This window comes from Haliaeetus albicilla, chromosome 11 (genome assembly GCF_947461875.1).
Source record: "Haliaeetus albicilla chromosome 11, bHalAlb1.1, whole genome shotgun sequence".
NCBI lineage: Eukaryota > Metazoa > Chordata > Aves > Accipitriformes > Accipitridae > Haliaeetus > Haliaeetus albicilla.
This window is the reverse complement of record NC_091493.1, coordinates 8,494,914-8,514,807: the sequence shown is the minus strand read 5'-3', so window position 1 is coordinate 8,514,807 and position 19,894 is coordinate 8,494,914. Positions and strand designations below refer to the sequence as shown.

Below are 19,894 nucleotides of genomic sequence, written 5' to 3'. Positions count from 1 at the left end.
AATACTCATACTAGTGAACAGGGCAAACTGTAAAAGGAAGAAAGAATACGTAGAGATTTAAAATTAAATACTTACCTAAGCAAGAGGGGTTTGGAGTCTTGTTTAGAATGTTCTTGTTCTGTGTCTTCCCCTCAGCCCAAACCCTTTGGTTTCAGCTGTATTTTGATTGTTACTAAAAAATACTGAGACCTACTTTTTGGGGTTTTGCATATAATAATGAGGAGCGTACTATATTTAATTACAGAAGACATTGACAACTTAGTTTTGTTCACTGACTTCCTATCAAAGAACGTTATTTGATCCTGTTGTTCTCATCATCATCATGTAGGTGCTCTAAACATACAATAATGAAGCAGTAGTATAAAAGAAAAAAAAAGCCTTTTAATATGATTATAAAACCTGACATTTCAGCTTTGAAGTTTCTGCTTCTCCTGTTTTTCTTGTTAACCTTTAGTTCCATTTTCATTCAGCAGGCTTTTAGTGAGAGCTTCTCATATTACTTTCTGCAACTTTTTTTACAAAAACATTTGGAAAATCCAAGTATGAAATGCTCTCAGCAGTTCTCTTACCATAAAATCCTTGATTACCGATTTCAGTGTTTTTTAAATAGACTTTGTTCTTTTCAGGCAAGTTCACTTTGTGGAGTTAAGCTGTGTTTGTCAGTCTTCTTGAAGTCAAAGTATTTAAGATGCCTTTCTTTAATTTTCCTTAAGTTAAAATTACTTTAGGTTTTGGAGGTACTGTGTAGTTATAGGTGGTACTCTTGAGAAGTGCTATTTAAATATAAAATGATATCAAACTAGTGATCTGAAGAATAAATATACCACTTTGCTGCTTTTCATTCTGAAGCAAAAGCAGGAAACTGATTAAGACAGACCACTTTCTTGAATGTATCTTACTGTGGCTTTTTTCCTTATACGTGTGATACTATGTTTACTTTACTGTGAATCTAAATTTGTAAAAAGTAGGATTTGTTTTTCACTGACTTTGTACCCTCTATTTTTGTTACTTTATGAAAAGTAGCAATCTAAAAATTTCTAGATATCCTGTGACCGTTGAGTTTGTTGTTGTTTCTTGGGTTCGGGCTTTTTTTAGGGGTGGGGTTTTTTTTTTTACTTAAGTAAAATATTTTTAGTATTTCAGGTGTTTCAGAGATGTCATCCATATCACTAGAAAATACTTATCTAGCTGATCTAGGACAGGGGAAGAGAAAGGTAAAAGTTAAGACTTAGGCAATGGTGACTTAGAGTTCTGAAAAAATTTCTGTGTTTCCTTATCTCAAACATGAGCCATTTGAGTATGTGAGAGTCCTGCTATCAATTCCTTGACAATATGTTGTTCTGATTTAATTGGTAATTGTGGTTTCTGAATTTGAATCCTCTAGACACCTCTACGTCTGTATAAATAGCTAATGCAGGGTATGTATGTGCTGATTGGAATGTCAAATATTCAACAAATCATTTCAGCCTTATACCACCAAACTGTTTGTTCAGAATTCCAGGGTAGAAAGATACACCTGTATTCTTGCATACAAGGAAATGGCTTTACTTAGAATGTCATCCTTGTTATTTTTTCTGAACTTACTGTGTGATGATGTACATGTGTTACAATCTCTATATTTCAGTTTATTGCTAACATTTTCATGGGAAAAGGGTAGGTTATAAGTTTTATGAATTTTTGCGTCTTGTCTTTTCAGGGTTGCCTTCCTCTTGTGCTCATGTTTGATATGAAGGAAGAAATTGAAGTAGAACCGCAGTTTATAACACAGCTAATGGAGCAGTTAGATGTCTTCATAAGCATTAAGCCGAAGCCAAAGCAGCCAAGCAAGGTTGGTGAAAAGCTAATACATTCTTTCTAGGCTTTCATGACAACTTTTCAGAGCTGATGAGTTGACATGTCTGCTCCTCCTCCTTAACTTAATGGATCATAAACTTGTAAAAGGCATATGTATTTTCTGCTTGAAATATCAGTTTAAATGTTACAACAGCTCTCCTTTATGGTAATTCGAGTTTCATTAAGTATTTGACTATACAGAGATTAGCTTTTGTATGTAATATACTGATAAAAGGAATAAATTATGAGGCGGCAAATTGTATCTGACTAGAACTACTCTTAATTTGTTTTTAAATAAATTCATCTTAAGTTGCAGCTCTCCCACATAACTGCAGTTTCTTTAGCAATCAGAATTAAACAAACAAACAAACAAAAAAACCCAAACAAAACCAAAAAAACCCAAGTAATAAGACTATGAGAAAAGTCTGTGTGTTCTAAACAAGATCTTGAAAAGAACCACAAGAAACAGAATTACAAAATACTTCTAACGGGATATGTTCACTGTAAAATGTTCAGACGAGTATGGATAGGTGACTCTGTTATCTGCATTGTTGTCTATAATGCCATAACAGACAAAAATTTCAAAATATTCAGCGAGCATTCCTTTGTGTCAATAAGTAAGCTTCTCTGTGTAGGGATATATAAAAATCAATACAAAGAAACATCATGTAGAGAATGTACAAGAAACAAATAATGTTTTCTGTAATTTAAGTTTCCAGGCATTTGTTACTTTATTTTCAGACAGCTATGGATTTAATAGCTGAATTTAATATGAACAACTCTTTTGTCCACTTCAAGGTATAGACCTCAGATAAAAGAGAAGATGAGATTTTAATTGTTGATTCACTTCTCTAGATCTTGGGGCACTTAAGATTTGGTATACCAAATAGCACCAAGGTACAATGATAATTATTTTTCTTAGACAGAAAGGTCTTTCATCATTCTTGTTATCAAGTGCATACAAAATCCCTAAACAGCATAGTAACATCAACACCACTGAATTTGAATAGTTGCTAATGGGCATTATCTCATGTTGTTTCACACCACTATTTTAGTGATAGTCATGAAGGTTTATTAAGAAGAGTTATGTGTGTTGCAGGTCTGTGTTATGTAGTTGTGTTACTCATTGGTTTTCCTTTTTTGTTGGTTTTTTTCTTTCCCTGCAGTCTGTGATTGTAAAAAGTGTTGAACGAAATGCCTTAAATATGTATGAGGCACGGAAATGTCTCTTGGGACTTGAGAGTAGTGGAGTCACCATAGCATCAAATCCGTCTACTGTCTCGTGCCCTGTTGGCCTGTCTTGTCCTGGTTTGGATATTTTGTCTTCAGCAGGACTAGGACTCACTGGGCTTGGTATGCATTATATTCTATATATATCGTTGTATTTTTTTATAGATCTATATTTGTTTGAAACGTAATTCTCTTGTGCCAGAAAAAAGGATCAGATGTGTGTTTTGCATAAGGAATCATTTTAAAGCATTAGAGAATTCTAAAAGCATCTGGCCTTTCAAGGGCTTGTTGTTGTAAAACTTCCAAGGCTTTCGTAATCAGGTATGTGGCTCATCTCTGTAGAAAATCCTCCAGAAGCTCACGAACCATTCAGCTGAAAGTGAAAGGGAGGGAAATACAGGTGAAGTAGGACATTGCTTTTACAACTTTCAGAAGAATCTTTTTCAAATGAAATTTCTTTCTTTGGCAATATTGTGATGTCTCAGGCTGTTCTGAATTTGGGTAGGTACTTAAGCCTGTCAATAGTACCATGAAAGTTAACATAGCATAACACCACATTTCGGTTCTGGCTGTATCTCACTGTAACTGAGGGATGCACATGCTACTAGTTTAGACCTTGCTTATCAGTATGAAATTTAGGACAGAAATGTGTAAGCTTTCTGTCTTAATGTAATTTTATAGAAGCAGTGCATAGTCCAGACTGGAATTACCATTTTATTTTCAAGCTCTGTAAATACCCTATTATCAGAAATATCTAGAAAACCAAGTAGCCCCAGAGGAATTTAGTGACAAATCTTGACACTGATTCTTGAAACTCAAGAGTTCTCACGTAACCACCAGGCTCCCTTGCAACCTGCTGTCCAGGAGCACTGCGTAGTTCCATGTCGTGTGCTTTGTTGGGTGTCACATAAGGGCAAGTGTTTGTGCTATTTGACTGTGGGTTTTAATGCTGCTTTTGTTACTGTTCCTGTCACGCCTGCACTTTGGGGTTGGGGTCTTTTTTACCTCTTTAGAGTATAGTGCTGAACTGCCTTGTGAATGCTCTTACATGAAGAGCTGGTTTGAGGGAATGCATTTGGGGGATGACTTGCAGTCAGTATTGAAGATGCAAAATGGAACTGAAGAGTTCTTACTGTGGAAGTAGTGGTTCGTTCATAGGAGCTTCTGAGGAAAAGGTTATTGTCAGAAATGAAAGTAAGGTTGTGTAGTGGAGTTGCTTTCTTGTTTCTACGTGATGATTCTTTGAAACAAACTGACAGAAGCAACAGAGGAGATACAAAGGGATGGTAGGGCTAAAATTTGTTTGTAAAAATACATGCTGGTGCAATTTAGTGGGGTTTTGTTTGTTTCTAATTGGTACTTTTGTGAAAAATGTTTTTCTGTAAGTCTTAGCTAAATATCCACTTGCATAATTTTTTGCAGGCCTTTTAGGTCCAACAGCCCTGTCAGTCAACACCTCAACTGCTCCAAACTCTCTGTTGAATGCCCTTAATAGCTCTGTGAGTCCCTTGCAGAGTCCAAGTTCAGGCACGCCTAGTCCCACGTTATGGGCAACATCTCTTGCTAACACAAATGCCACAGGTTGGTAGAAGTTAAATGTGAATTAAATGAACTGTGCAACACTAAGTCAGCAGAATGACAATTGAAAAGTCTGGAATCATTCATTCTTTAGAATCGTAATTCTTATTTATCTGTGTTAAGATAAATTTAAATACCCAAATTTAAGGTTATAACTTAATATAAACTTATGACATGCTGTCACATGCAATGTTTTCATCTGTTTTATATAGAAAACGATGTTAACTTACAAAGTAATGGTTAGATAAAGCATTACAGTTTTGGCATGCAATTATAATGGAAACTTATTTAGTGATATATCAAAGCTACATAAAGATAGATATTTAAATAAAGTACTATGATGCCTGAGAAAGCTAAATGAGAAAAATAATCAGAACATGACCAAATTTTGTTACAGGTTTTTCTGCTATTCCACACCTAATGATACCATCTACTGCCCAAGCAACCTTAACTAGTATTCTCTTGTCTGGAGTACCTAATTATAGTCAAAACACTCCATCTCCGCCACCAGGCTTGACTCCTGTAGAAGTCCACGTTAATGGCATGCAATCAGAGAGTAAAAAAGGCTCATCTTCTTTAAATGGTCATGTGAAGGTAAGTGATATTATCTCTGGAGAATCAGATCTGTTTGTAATAGATAATCTACTAAGAAAAGCTGAAAGAGAAAACTAGCTGTATTAGTAGATTCTTAAAGCGGCTAAGTTTAGAAATGGAGCAGTGGTGTTTTCAAAATATGACTTAACAATTGAAAAATGGAACATTCAAACATATTGTTCTCCTATATCAGGAATTAATTTCTTGTTGTTCTGCACAGATAGAAAAGGGAAATTCTTTCAATATTTCCTTGAGCTTAACAATCACTTTAGTGATTTTTGACAATCATTACAGACCTCAAATATCAAGTATGCTGCACTGTCTGCTACATCGCTAGGAGAAAACGTATTAAGCACCAACCACAGTGATCCAGTAAGACAAACAAGTAGTCATGGTGCCTCAGAACAAGTAGCTGCCAAGTCAAATAGTGCAGAAGGTAAGATTTTGGCATTTTATTCTTTTCTTCGGTAGTGTTTGTGCAGTCTACGTAACGTTCATGAAACAAAAAAGTAAATGTATTGCCTGTGCATTTGTTTTGCAGCCATGTTGAAGGAAAATATCGCTGGATCTCCCAGATTCACTGTAAAAGAAAGTAAATAGAAGTTGCAGTATGAGCTGTACTGTTGATAGAAACACCTTAAGTCAACATAAATGCACTTGTACAATTTTATTTATTCCCTAAGAGCAGAGGGAAATAACCTATGAAAATTTTATTATGTTTTACAGCAGATTAACTTCATTGCTTAAAACAATCTCTACTGGTTTAAAGGATGTTGTATTTTTGCTTTTAATGAAAGGAAAGAATTAATGCCTTTGAGAAAGTTATTGCGGAAAATTACGTATAGATCAAACCTAGATGACACTGGCAAACAAAATTTATTTGCGTGTTTTGTAACAGCATTTCAAATACGCTGCCTTTTAGAAGCTAAAGCAAGTAATGCACTCTTCCCATTATTCTTGGAGGGAGGGAGAGCTAGTTCCCCTTCAAACTTGAGCAAATACGTGTATAGGCCTTGTTTTCCCTTGCAAATACTGATCAGCAAGGAGATGCTCTTTTATTAAGGGTTGTGGTCGTTTGAAATGCTGATTTGAATAAAAGGTACATTGCCCAATTAAGGTGATAAATATTTGTAAAAACACATTCTAAAGATAGTTGAACATTAAGCAAGGAGTTCTTAGTCCAGTGAAAGTTATCTGAGCACCTGGCAAGGTTTATTAAAACTGGATATAAAATCAAATTTGTTAGAAATACTTAGTTACTTCTGATTGTCAGTCTTCAGATTTAATATTAACTAATATTACTGAAAATAAATCTTTAAAAAAGGAAAATACTTAGCGTGTCTGTAATATATGTGAATACTAACACCTTTTTTGTGCATCTGAACTTACATTTCTGATTTCTTAACCTTGCCCAAGTTATTATCCCTGAAGACTACAATAATTCTGTAAGGAGGAAGAGCAGGTTTTATAGTTGTCATTCCTTCAGTAAGTTCATTAGAACATAAGAAGGTTTTTGTTTAACTCTTCTCTTTATTGGTCTGTAGGTTGCAATGATGCTTTTGTAGAAGTGGGCATGCCAAGAAGTCCATCCCATTCAGCAAATACCAGTGATCTGAAGCAGATGATGAGCTCTTCCAAACAGGCCTGTGCTAAGAGACAAACGGTTGAATTACTTCAAGGCACCAAAAACTCTCACTTGCAGTAAGTTAAATGTACAAATACAGATTAATGGAACTTTAGCAATGCAAAAATACTGAACATGTTTTTGTAGGTAGAAGGGGTGGTTCAGTCATAAGATACTCAAAGAACTGATTTAAATTGGGTTTGATTTTTAATCACATTGGGCATTAATATACCCCTCAGTTTGTCTGATAATTGCAAACTTTGAATGCTTTTTGTATACCCTAAGTATTTTTCTTTGTTTTGAAAAAATAAATGCCTTTCCTCTGCCACAAAAGTGGGGATGTTTTTCAGAGGAATTTTCAATACTTATTTCTAAAGGATGCATTTTTGCACTTTCCTTTTTTTATTGATTGCTTTGAGAACAATTCCTGAGACAGCCTTTTTCCTTTTGTGTCTACCTGAGGCTGTTTTCTTAGAAAAACGATATTCGGGGCATAACAGCATGTTCTCAAACACTTGTCTCAATGATCTTTTTTGTTTGGTTGGTTTTTTTAATGAGCCAGCAGTGGGAAAGACTCTTTTGAGTCATAATATGTCTTGGCAACACAGCTTTTGTGCTTAACGCAGTGTTTTGTCCAATCTACTCTAAGTAGTGTTTTCACTGTTTCTTTTGGGAACTATTTATCATCACTCTTTTGAGATGCATATTTTCCCTTGCCTCATTTATTTACACTGTAAAAGCTATGATATGAATTTCATTAATTCTTCTTTCAGAGTTTAGAAATCCAGGGATTCCTGCTAACCAGACTCAGTTGTTTGTCAGTCAGTCAGTTGTTTGTACGTCTTGTTCTGTTTGCTGAAGATACAGTGCTCACGGTTCCCTTAGGGCATTTTTCTGGGGTAGTCTTACAGCACCTAAAACATGATCACTTTGCTTTGAAGTAAGAGTTTATACTGTTCTAGAGTAGGCATAAAACGTGGCCGATTTTTAGAAAGAAAAGTTTACATTAGGAGATGCTTTGGCATGTGGGACTGCAATTATTGAAGCTTTAAAAGCAAGTGGGACCCATGTTAATTTTCATAGTCCCCGTTATGCTTCTCTTCATTCTGCTACTATCAGTCTGTTAGAAATGCTGAACAGCTGGCCTGAGAAAGGCTAAATGATATGAAGTCACACTGTATAGGGATTGCATGGGCTACTTCCAGATACCAGACAGCTGAAATCTGAATCTATAAGCTGTGCCTCATACTTGGTAATATAGGAAGCAGCAATACATGCTTTGTTTCACTGGCGGAGAAAAAGGTAAAGGAAAGCTGAGACTTTGGAAATGTTGCTTAAAACACAGAGATGTTTGTGTGCTGGCATTTCTTGAATTTTGCTGCCAAATTTCTCAGGATAAAGCTCAATTATCAAAATTGCATTGAATGTTCACTGCTTGTGAAAAAGACGACCGGAGTTAATACTGACTTTGCTCCCGCAGTACCGCAGAGAGACTGCTCTCAGATGCAGAGCTAAGTGCTTCTGAAAGTCCTGTGGCTGATAAAAAGGCTCCTGGAAGTGAACGGGCAGCAGAGCGAGCCGCAGCTGCCCAGCAGAACTCTGAAAGAGCACGTCTAGCTCCACAGCCGTCATATGTAAATATGCAGGTACATTTCCCTGAATAAACCCAAATCTAGCACAGAACTTGATAACTGCAAAGTGAAATTACCATGGAATGCAAAGGTGACTGATTACTAGACTGACTTGCCATTACTGTTTCAGTAAAAGCATTTCCCAGCAGAGTTGTTAACTCTTTCATCTGGAGTGGATTGTCAGCTAAAAGTCTTGAAGACAAAAGAGCCCTTATGCTTCTATTGAATAAGAAAAATTTAAGTACAGAATAAATTGGATGGCTATATTAGTCTACACAAGCATCATTTGTGTGTAAAAAAAAAAAAAAAAAAAAAACCCATTGCTTTGAGAGAATTACATCTACAAAAGACATTTTGCAAGTTTTTATAAGCAGTGTCGACACAATTTTTTTCTAAAGCTTCAGGTTCATATGCAGGGGGATTTACTGGAGTAACTACACTGGTTTTGCTTTACAATTATGGATCTGTATATTTACTCTTTTTTTTTTTCTTGTACTGCTCCTACTTGGTTAACTACAGCCTACTACTATGCTATAAACTACTTCCATGTTATTGCAAATCTCCCCAAAGAGAGAGACCCCTTTGATTGTTTGTCAAGCATTTACTAATAGAGTAGTTTTCAGCATAGACCTATCAGTGTGTGGGCATTGCTAGACTGCATGGAGTAGTGGAACAAGACTAAGGTTAGTGTTTTGCAGCCCTTTTCCTTAGTTATTCCTTTAGTTATTTCAAGTAGTGAATTTAATGCTTCAGGCTAAATACTGCATTTTTGTAGTTCAGTGTGTGCTTAAACTTCCTGATCTGTAATTCAAAGAAGTGTAACTTAACCAGGGCTATTTAGACTTCAAATCTTCCATTGTCTTAGGTAGTGCAAATACAAGGGGTTTTTTAATTTTCTCAAAACTTCAGTTCTTTTCGTTTCAGAAGATGAGTGCATGGAGAAGAACTAAATTGAAAGATTATTAAAAGTAACTGTGGTTCCTAGATTTGCTGTCTAACTTTTTGTACTGTTGAGGAATGTTGTAAATGCTAAGAACAGATGATTAAGGAAGAGAAATTATGCTTGATAAGTGTCTCATTTAAAAAAAAAAATTCTGCCTAGACAGTTTGTAAATACTGCTGCAGCCTCACTCAAATGGATATCAGTTATTTAAAATCTTTGTTATCTACGTTTGGGTGAACACTTTAAGTAACTAAGGCTCTAACTGGACTACTGTCAGCTTATTGTGCAGTACCTCAGGTTTCTCCTAGGTGTATTCACTGGCCATTTCCAAAACCTCTGTTTTTACAAAGAGCTGAGTACTGGAATGACTTTTAGTTAGAATGGCAATAAAGCTGTCTTCTGCATGTTTAATTTTTAGGCATTTGACTATGAACAGAAGAAGCTACTAGCAACCAAAGGTATGTGGATAAACAGTGACTTCTGAAAAGTTTGCTAGTACACAGCTGAAAGAATTTACTGAAGCTTCAGTTTTGTAATTTGTTTTTTTATCAAATCTAAAGCTGATAGTGAAACATTTGTATATTAGTTTTAATGTTCCAAAATTTTCTTAATACCAACATAGTATAAAATACAGTATAAACAATTTGCAGATGGAGTGCTTTCTGTGTGAGTATATCCATATGCAAATGATTCATGTTGTTTTCAGAGACCTCATAGCTGTAATACTTGATTTTTATTTGGATACAAATTAAACTTTAAGATATTTGTCATATTGACAAAGTTGCCCCTTATTTGAGGGATAAATTAAGTTACAAAATTGATAAGGGCCTTAACCATATCTTTGACCCTGTTTAAAAATAAAACAAGTACCCCCACACCAAAAGAAAACCAGAAACCCCTCTTTTTGAAACAGATATTCTTTTGTCTTCCTTGCAGCCCTAGAGGCTTTAACTATCTTCAGACAGACTAAATTGCCTTAAGGGTAGGATTCAAGCTGTGTAGCAAGTGGAGGTGTTTAGAATTTACCATTTAGTGGGTTGAAGTCTGTTAGCATACATGACTTCAGGATTATCAGCTCAGTACCTTTACTGATATTGAGATTTACTAATTTGTGTCTGTGTTTTTTCAGCTATGTTAAAGAAGCCAGTTGTAACAGAAGTGAGAACTCCAACGAATACATGGAGTGGTTTGGGGTTCTCTAAATCTATGCCTGCAGAAACTATCAAGGAACTAAGAAGAGCAAATCACGTATCGTACAAGCCATCTATGACAACTACATATGAGGTATAAAAAAAATATACTGTAAGGGAAGCTTATTGCTAGCCAATGATACAATTGTTTCTCTGGAGAAATGTCTGTAACTTGTAAAAAGAAGTCTTGCAGATAAGATTTTTAGCTTTCATCTTAGCGTTCTAAATACTTCTTTTTTTATGGTGAAAAAAGTTTCTTACGTAAATATTAAGGCATATGGAATACATTCAGCCAAACACACAAAATTATATCTGCTTTATAAATCTTACTCTCGCTTTATAGAAGTCTGCTCCTGAAAATATATTTGTTTCAGGAAACTTAAAACAACTTGTGGGACCAAATATCTCAATACTTGTAGATGAGTGGTAGAAATTTTGTAACTTATTAAAACAATGCGTATATAACGAATAGACTAGATAATGTGAATCACTGCATGGTGGAGCAGAACATTAGACTAAGAAATGGCTGCAGTTCATCTTATCTTCTGTTGACAAAGCTGTAGAACTGGAAGAGCTTTCTCTATTTGCACTATTCATTGGGCCCAGAAATTTCCCAGGGAGAAGGCAGCCACAGGGTGCAGCAAGTCTCTTCAGAGTCCCACCACGGGAATCTTGCAGGGAACTTTTGTTCCTTTCTTTTTAAAGGCATTCTGAAGTTGCTTTTTAGTGTCTTTCCTTGCTGTAATTTTCCCCAGCTTCCACAGAGACACCTTTTTGTTTATTCCTGTCCTACTTAAATAAAATGTAAATGGTATGTTTCTACAGGACCGGGAATTCATACAGCTTTTCTGTAGGATATACCTATCTTTTAATGCAAAAGAAATATCCAACCATGGTAAAAATGTGCCTTGGTGTTCCCCACTTGACGTGTGCTTTTTGTCGTTCAACTACATATAACAGGTTTGGATTCACGTGATGAGCTTGTAGTAGTAACTAGGGGGAGAGAAAAAGCTACAACTAAAATCTGTGAAATTTTTTTAACATACTTCCCTATACTGATTGAGGTGCGGTGGGGTTTTCTCCCAGACCGTGATGCACTGCTAAAAGTCTCTAAGCAGCCATGTCATTCTATACCAAGAAAACGGTACCTTAGTCGCTTGGAGTCTACCCATGTGCAAACCACAGGCTTAGCTCTCTCCCGTGAAATGATAGCATGTTAGGACTCCCGTTTCCATTGTTTGTTATGAGCTATTGTGGAAACACTTGTGGAAGCTAAAAACCTTGGATTGCTTGTGTCCTTCTTCTATTTAGCAGTTTTCAACGTCATTTGTATTAGAGGCAGTACCACCCCACTTATTCCATACATGTGCACGTTTGAGAGTCATGTGCTGAAATGTAGTATTGGTATTCTAGTATAATGTCTGGGAAGTTAATTTGTAAAATAAGCGCACCAAACATATTTAATGTTCACTGTGATAGCTTACTGTGCATTCAGTTTTCCAGAAATATTGGACGACATCTTTTTTTACTTCACAACTCTTAGCCATCACTGTGATCTAACATAATGTAGAGGCCCTGTCTCTTTTTGCTCTTCTGTAAGACTTGAAGTCAATTTCTGCCTTTCTTCGTTTCTTGAGTCATGCTAACCATAGCTCACACCTTCCCAATTTTGCCAGTGACGAGGAGCTTTTGCCTTTTTTCTTCTGTGGTCTCAATTTTCCTGCATAGCAGAAAAGATTGCTGCCTCCTATGTTACGCTTTTCACCTGGAATTTGATGCAAGTGTATAGAATTAAATTGTTTATTTGGTTCCACAATTTTTAGTTCATGTAAGTTTGTGGTATCAATAATGTCCCATTTTGGGGGGGTATATCCCCACCCAATTCTGTAGTTAACTGTTGCTTTCAGGGAATACTGTTGCCTTATTTTGGAACACTCTGACCCCCAGTGATGAGACTTGATAATTAATATTTTACAGGAATATGAAAATCTCCTTTAAAAAAATTTTTTTAAATCTGCAAATTCACAAACCATTGCAGAATTGTTGTTGTTGTATTGTATACGATATTATTGCCAAGTACTGTGTACTTGATCCACTTATCTTCAGATAGATGTTCTGTTATGTTCTCTTCCCCGTGAAGGGATGTAGTAGACAGACTACTTTGTCTAGAATTTTTATGGGAATTTGATACCATGGAACATTTTGGAAACAAACTTGGAAATACTGAGCAATTTATTTTGAAGCAACATCTTTAAATAACTTCTGCTCAAAATCTGTAAGCTGCATGTGTTTTAGGCACACCTGCTGTTTTTGTGTCCGGTTTGCAATTATTTGACTATTGATCAACTGCCAAAAGAATGTTTGCAAGCATTAAAAGCTGTTTGTTTTTAACTGAGCTGCTTCAAAGAAAACATCTGAGTCACAACGAAACTTCTGTTTTCTGCCCAAATTTCCTTTTTGTGATTTGCAGGGTTCATCGATGTCTCTCTCACGGTCCAACAGTCGGGAGCACCTGGGAAGCGGCAGTGAATCTGATAACTGGAGAGACCGTAATGGGCTTGGACCCACAGGTCATAATGAATTTGTCTCCTCAATTGGCAGCCCTAAACGGAAACAAAATAAATCAGGTTAATAATTTCTTAAGATCTGATTTAAAAAAAAAAATCGTATTGATATCAATGAATATTTATCCTACTATAAATGTTTCCTGACATCACTAGGGATTTAAATTACCAACACCTTTCTACAAATTAAAAAGTGAAAACTTATGAAAGATTGTGTAACATGATATATGAATAATGGTCCAAAACACTTTTAAGGAAGTGTTTTAAATGCAAGACATTCTTGCTGAAAGCTCTTTGTTGTCTTGGAAGGGGTTTGTTGAGGTGTACTGAAAACAGACTTAATAAAAGCTTATTTCTAGACTACCATTGCTCTGCTCTGTTGTTGATGCAACAACAACAGCCAGATCCTTATATGGGCTATTTGCTCGCTGGTGGAGAAGTCATAATCTGTGCTGATACTGAATTTTAAAGCAGATTCTCTTTATGGTGATAAAAGAAGACTACCTGTATGTTTGGCATGGCCTAGCACATGATTTTAAACACTGGTTTTCTGTGGATACAGGCTGTAATTTTTGTAATTACTTTTTAAACAATGTTTGAAACTTAAAAATTAAAATTTTACTTCAGTTGAACTCTTTGAAACTTAATTTCCTGTTTTTAATAACTTAATAGATGCCTTTCTGAAAGAGTGAAAAAATGGACATAGAGAATACTGGTCCATGCTAACTAACTGCATTATGGGGAAATAACTACTATGGCTATTTATACTATTTTGTTGCATTTTTCTTATAAATAAAATTTAAATCCCAGATTAACTGCAAAGTACACAGTAAAAGCTGGACATCCTAAGAAAGGATAGCTTCAATTAGAGAAAATATTCATGGTTGATATACTTGTAATTATTCATGATTTTAAAAAGCATATTAGTTCAGCTGTGAATGGCTGCATACCATATTCTACGTACTTGCAGAACAAAAGAGATGAAAAGTTTATCTTTGAAATCAAGCCATTCATGTTTCCAAGTTAATTGGGCAAAAAAGGAAGCTCTAGGTTAATCAAAATGTACAAAAGCATTAGAAGACACTTAGAAACATGAATACATTGGCAGTGGGGGAAACTGTTCTATAGCAGCTGTAGCATTCCCAGAAAATGAAATGTGTGGAGGAGGGAGAAAAGAAATAGCTACGAGGTGGCTGGACAAATGTATTTACCTTAATGTATATGTACTGGAGTACTAAAATGTAAGTCTTCATTGACACAGTTGCATAGTAGTGTTGAATTTTTTCTTTGCTTTTTGGGGGTCATGCTTCCTGACTGCACCAGTAAGAAGTGTTTTTTAATATTCAGTTTTCAATACATGACCTTGCATCATCTGCCCTGCGTGTGGGATCATGAATTTGTTTGGTTATTTTTAGTATTATCTTACTCTGATAGTGAAGCAGTTGAGGCGCCACCTTTTAAAGTCTAGAAATTAACTTAGTTATTGCTTCACTTGTCAAACTTAATGTTCACATTTTCAGCATTGAATGGTTTACTGTATTTTAAAACTCTTTTCCAAAATGGAGCTGAGGTTGATAGAATTTCTCCAAACTCTGTAAATCCAACCCCAAATGCTTCTAACTAGTTTGTGCCCAGAAAATAAGAAATGTAGCATAGCCAGTTGTGAAAAGTAGTGGTTTTCACATCCTATTGGCATTCTGTGGTGGAGGCCATAGCAGAAGTTGCTGGGGCAATCTTAATATTACTCACCTGGGAAAGTATCCTTTACCTCTTGCAGGCTTCCTATGCATTCACTGTTACTCCTTTCTGTGTCTGTAGTAAGGGAGGAAGCACTCACAGCGGCCCCATCTCTACACAAATTCTTGATGCACTCCCTGGGAGCTATCCTTTTCTTAAGCAGCATGAGGAAAAATAATTATGAACTCTGTGATTACATACTATCAGTATGCAAACACAGAGGAAGGGGATTGTACTGCTAAATCAGTTTTCTTGGGTTTTTGAAGAACCTCACCCTGGAAACGTTTTTTAAAGATACACCTTCTAGGAATGCAGTTTAAAATTGCATAGGGAGCATATTTCCAATTTTAGTCTTTTATAAAACTATTGCATTTATTTTTTGTCTGTATTGTACTAAAATAACAGCCAAGTCATGTGGCTACCATGTAGTTCCTTTACTAGGAATCGCTCCAGCATGGTTTTCTCCCCATCCAGACCAAAAAGGGCTAGTTGCATTCGTGTGCAATGATGTTTTCCAAAATATTCACTGAAGAAGAGAGGAGAGGGCTTAAAAGGAGGAAAAGCAATGGGGTCTTTCAGCTCTTTCCCCATATGAGTTCCTGACTTGTATCCATGTGACAGTTCACATAAGGTGATAGTATTGCCTAAAACATTTACCCAAATATCTTTCTATAGAAAACAAACACTGGAACTTAATTAACAAAAAATTTGCTTTATGTTGTTCATTCTCTCAGACCACTGGGAAGCTTTTTTTGCTGTATAATAAAGATTTAAAGATTTTATTAATTTAATGATCTAATTGAATACAGTGTTGATATGACAGAAAATTGTGCACTTCTGTGGTTTGACTCAAGTGCACTTCTTCCCTTTCAGCTGAACACTATCTCAGTAGCAGTAATTACATGGACTGCATTTCCTCGCTGACAGGAAGCAATGGCTGTAACCTGAACAGTTTGTTTAAGGGATCTGATCTGCCTGAGCTGTTCAGCAAACTTGGTTTGGGCAAATACACAGATGTATTCCAACAGCAAGAGGTTAGTGTTCCTTTGAAAGACACTTTTGTGTTTGTCACATGTTTTCCAGCAATAGTTGTTCTGTCTCTTGACCAAAGCCACTAAGAAGTCTCACTTTGTGACAGGATTTTCATGAGCTGTTCTTTCAAAACTGTATCATATATCTTTCAATTTCCAGACAGCCAGACTGGACCCAAGTACTATTTTGTCCTGCACCTTTGATTTAGACTTAACAAAGAGTTAAACTAGGTTTGGGTTTTTTGTTTGGTGGTTTTTTTTCATTTTCATTCAAGGAAGTTTAAACCTTGTCTCCTACTTGTAAACTAGGGTGCTGACTAGAATTTAATAGCTTTTGGTCAGCTTCACGTATAGGTTATGGAAATCCAGTCTGCATTCAGCAGTAATGTTTTGTCTTGGCTGGCGTTGGGGTCACATATTCATCCCTTGCCTCTTCCCCTGTGTGCCAGTTGACTTCCTTTGATCCACTCGCGTCAGGAAGATAAGGTCAGTCATCTGTGTGAGCTTTCCACCTCCACACCAACTAATGTCAGTTTAATCCAAGTGGTAGTGTTTCATTTCTATAGAATACTATATAGGTACAGCCAACTCAGTTATCTGCAGATAGTTTATTCTGGTGACAAATTTAACTGTGTCACAAAAGTGCAGTGAGCCCAGCTGCAAGACTTACTGGCTTAGGCATAGAGCCTCTGAGCTTGTCCTGAAAGCACTGTCATCATATGTGGGAAGTTGTATGTGTCACACTGCTGGAATTAGGTGTACTAGGGAACAAAACAGATGTCCCTGTGGGTTGTGTCAGTATCTCATGTGGTACAGGGGAAGGACCACAGCTGGATTTGGCATCTTCCTGTGTTCAGGGGCCAGATGTCCACTTCTTCACCTTTATCAGTACTGCGGTCTGCACCAGTTGATGGTCTCAGCTTTGCACCTGCATGTTTTCTCCTAATAGACCACACAAAGTAAGGTTTTTCAGATCGCTGTCATTGAGAACTGTGTACAAGTTCATGAAGAAGAAACTCCAATAGGACCTTCCATTCATTTTGCATGAGTTGTTCTGGTGTGCCAATATTTCACTTCAGATTTGCTTCCACAAGAGGAAAACTGCTCACACCAGGGGCACATTCAAGTGCGTGCTACACTATTCCAAGGGTAGACATGAGGCAAATTTGTACCTTCTCCTGTGCACTAAGTCATTCACGTATATGCACTCACGGCATCGTCCTGAGTCCACTGAAGTGTAGTGCTGCTGTTTCAGCCTGGGGTCAGCTGGATCTGGTGCGTCTCCTGCCAGCATTTCTCTCTTATCGTACTGCTTAAGTGCTGGGGGGGGAATTTTATTTCTGTGCAGGAACTGGCTGCAGCTGAGCTAATGAACTTTTTGGATTGCAAAGCACTGGCAGGTGTGGGATAGAAACCAGCCTGGGTTTGCCTGCAACAAGTGGCAAGGTCTCAATCCTCAGTCTGAAGGAATAAATCCAGCTCTGCCTCAATTCTGTGTACAGTTCCTCGGGTTTATCTCCTCTGTACTCCCATGCATGTTCCATAATACCCGTATTATCCAGTCATTAATCCTTTCCTATTATCTTGGCCACTCTCCTGAAAAGGAGAGATGGCTGTGTTGGTTTCGAACACTAAAGGTGGCTTTTGTTTGACAGGCAGGTTTTTGGTTTGTTTTTTTCTTACCTCTAAGAGTTGCTTATGAGGTGTGAGGTGAGCCAAGTAGTTTGGCCAGAGTGAAAACTAAACAGTTTTCCACAACATTTCTGTGAATGTTTGTGGGGTTTTTGCTCCCAGTACAATTCACGGTTGCACACACTTTGGATTGCTATGCAATACTCAGTGCTTTAACTCAAATGTGTCACCAGTAGCTGAGCAGTCATCCTCTGTTAACCTGCTATAGTCTGGAGCACCTACTATATCTACAGACTTGTATAACTGGCTATTCCCAAGTACATTGTAGCAATTGTGGTAAATACTCAAAATCTCAGTGTCACAAACAAATAAGATTAATCTTTTGTGCTTTTCTAAAACTGCTTGCTTTTCAGTTTATCTGCTGGAAATGCAGAGTAGCAAGTTGAGCAACTATGTGAAGAAGCCATTGGAAAGCAGTGATTGCTGTTTACTCTGCCAACCTATTCTTTGCAAGTAACTGTAGGGAAGAAAAACGTGAAGCTATCCTGAACCACATTTATGGCTTAATACTTTTGGGGAGAGACTTGTTTTGCATGATTTTCTTATTTCTTTTTACTCTAGATTGATCTGCAGACATTCCTTACTCTTACTGATCAAGATTTGAAAGAGTTAGGAATTACCACTTTTGGTGCCAGAAGGAAAATGCTGCTTGCAATCTCAGGTAAATAACACAGATTATAATTTGATTTTAAGTATTGTTTGTATTCTTCTCACCTGAGTTGTGTGCTTGTAGTTGACAAAGGATCTTGGAAAGACTGATAAGAATCTAGTCCACAGAGGTCCTATCGACTTGTCCCTCATCAGAAGTCGCTTAAAACCAGGCTTTACAGAGTTTTCACATTATCAAATAAGATTTCAGTTGTATAGTCTTGTGTCCGCTTGTAAAGTTGGAGCTTGGTAGAAAGTTTGTTTTGCAGCAGATTGTGAACTTTGTTTTATGCCCTAAAACTGTGGGTCCTAGAAGCTCTGGGATTACAGGCTCTGCAGAGTCTGAACAGCACTATATACTGGTTGAAACTGGTATTTTCAAGCTTTGGGTTCCCAGTCCTCCACTTTATTGATTAGCAGAGCAATCAGCCTACTGGGAAAAACTGCCTGGGGGGGGGGTTGCGGGGGGGGGGGGCCTTTGGGTTTGTTTTGTTTTCTTGTTTGGGTTTTTTTGTTGGGGGGGGGGGTGAGGGGGTGGTTTTTTTCAAGGCCAGTTGTTTCTGCAAAATGTACAGGTTTGAAAAGAAACATGTAACTCATTTCAAATTTTTCCAACCCTCTTAAATTAAAAGGTTGTCTTGTACCCTACATGCAGAAGGATGAAGGCCAAATATAATACCTTACAATGTGTTGTAGTATATAATGCCTAACTAGATTTTTTTCTAATTGTAATAAATAGCGTGAGATTTCATATTACATAGGAGTGCTCTGTCATCACTGTCTAGGCAATGAATCTGTATCAGAGGAAGAGTTTTTTCTTCAGATGTTTCATTGTAACACTAGATCATTTGTCTCCCAATTGCCTCTTTTCTACTGATGCCATCAGTGAATGTTTTTTATGAATTTAAAATGGTGGCATAAAGAGGGTAAAAATGCAATGTACTTAGTTCAATAGCAGTCATGAAAATCTATGCAATCTTTCAGTGATTTGTATCTATCATGGAGTTTGTTTTTCCTTTCCTCACTTTTCTATTCTTGTAAACATTTTGGATGAGCAATTGCTAATACAAGTTTAGGGTGCATGTTGGAATGAGAGGTGAGCATCTTTTTTTCTAAAAGTCCTTATTAAATATTGCTTTAGTGTTGTGTTTAAAATCAAAAATTGTACATTGAGAAATGACCACGATGCTAATAAGCTTTTCTGTCATCTCAGTTTACATTGCATGGTTGTGCTGCAGCCATACATTCTGTGTGCATGTACCTTCAGGAAGATTGCAGCCTTTGAGTATTATAACAGAACCTTTTTAAAGTTTCAGCTATGTCAATTTGATCTAAATCAATATTGCAAAATATTATCTACTCCACACTGTATCACTGCCAATTAAGAATTGCACCAAATAGATGCCTGCATCCCAAGCAACCTGTATGAATCTTAACTTGGCACTCTTACTAACCTGTTGAACTGTTAAATTGAACGAGTACCTCACAGACACTTTCAGTTCATGCTGTTCTGTCTAAAATATTTTGTTTAAATAGAACTTTTGCTTTTGGTTTAGATGAAAATATTAAAATTAATTTCTGATGAGAGATTTATTTGTG

The 19,894-nt window shown here is 36.7% G+C and overlaps 1 protein-coding gene across 3 annotated transcripts in view; it reads left to right on the top strand.

The window, feature by feature from the left end:
* The window catches only part of BICC1 (BicC family RNA binding protein 1), a 114,890-nt gene that overhangs the window by 92,090 nt on the left and 2,906 nt on the right, over positions 1-19,894 (top strand). For all 3 annotated transcript variants that reach the window (XM_069796046.1, XM_069796047.1, XM_069796049.1), the window contains 12 exons: positions 1,697-1,828; positions 3,000-3,186; positions 4,486-4,644; positions 5,039-5,235; positions 5,530-5,671; positions 6,780-6,936; positions 8,340-8,505; positions 9,852-9,891; positions 10,563-10,717; positions 13,094-13,250; positions 15,798-15,958; positions 18,209-18,308. In XM_069796046.1, coding sequence (XP_069652147.1) covers positions 1,697-1,828; positions 3,000-3,186; positions 4,486-4,644; positions 5,039-5,235; positions 5,530-5,671; positions 6,780-6,936; positions 8,340-8,505; positions 9,852-9,891; positions 10,563-10,717; positions 13,094-13,250; positions 15,798-15,958; positions 18,209-18,308 — 1,753 coding nt within the window. The remainder of the gene's footprint in view (positions 1-1,696; positions 1,829-2,999; positions 3,187-4,485; positions 4,645-5,038; positions 5,236-5,529; positions 5,672-6,779; positions 6,937-8,339; positions 8,506-9,851; positions 9,892-10,562; positions 10,718-13,093; positions 13,251-15,797; positions 15,959-18,208; positions 18,309-19,894) is intronic.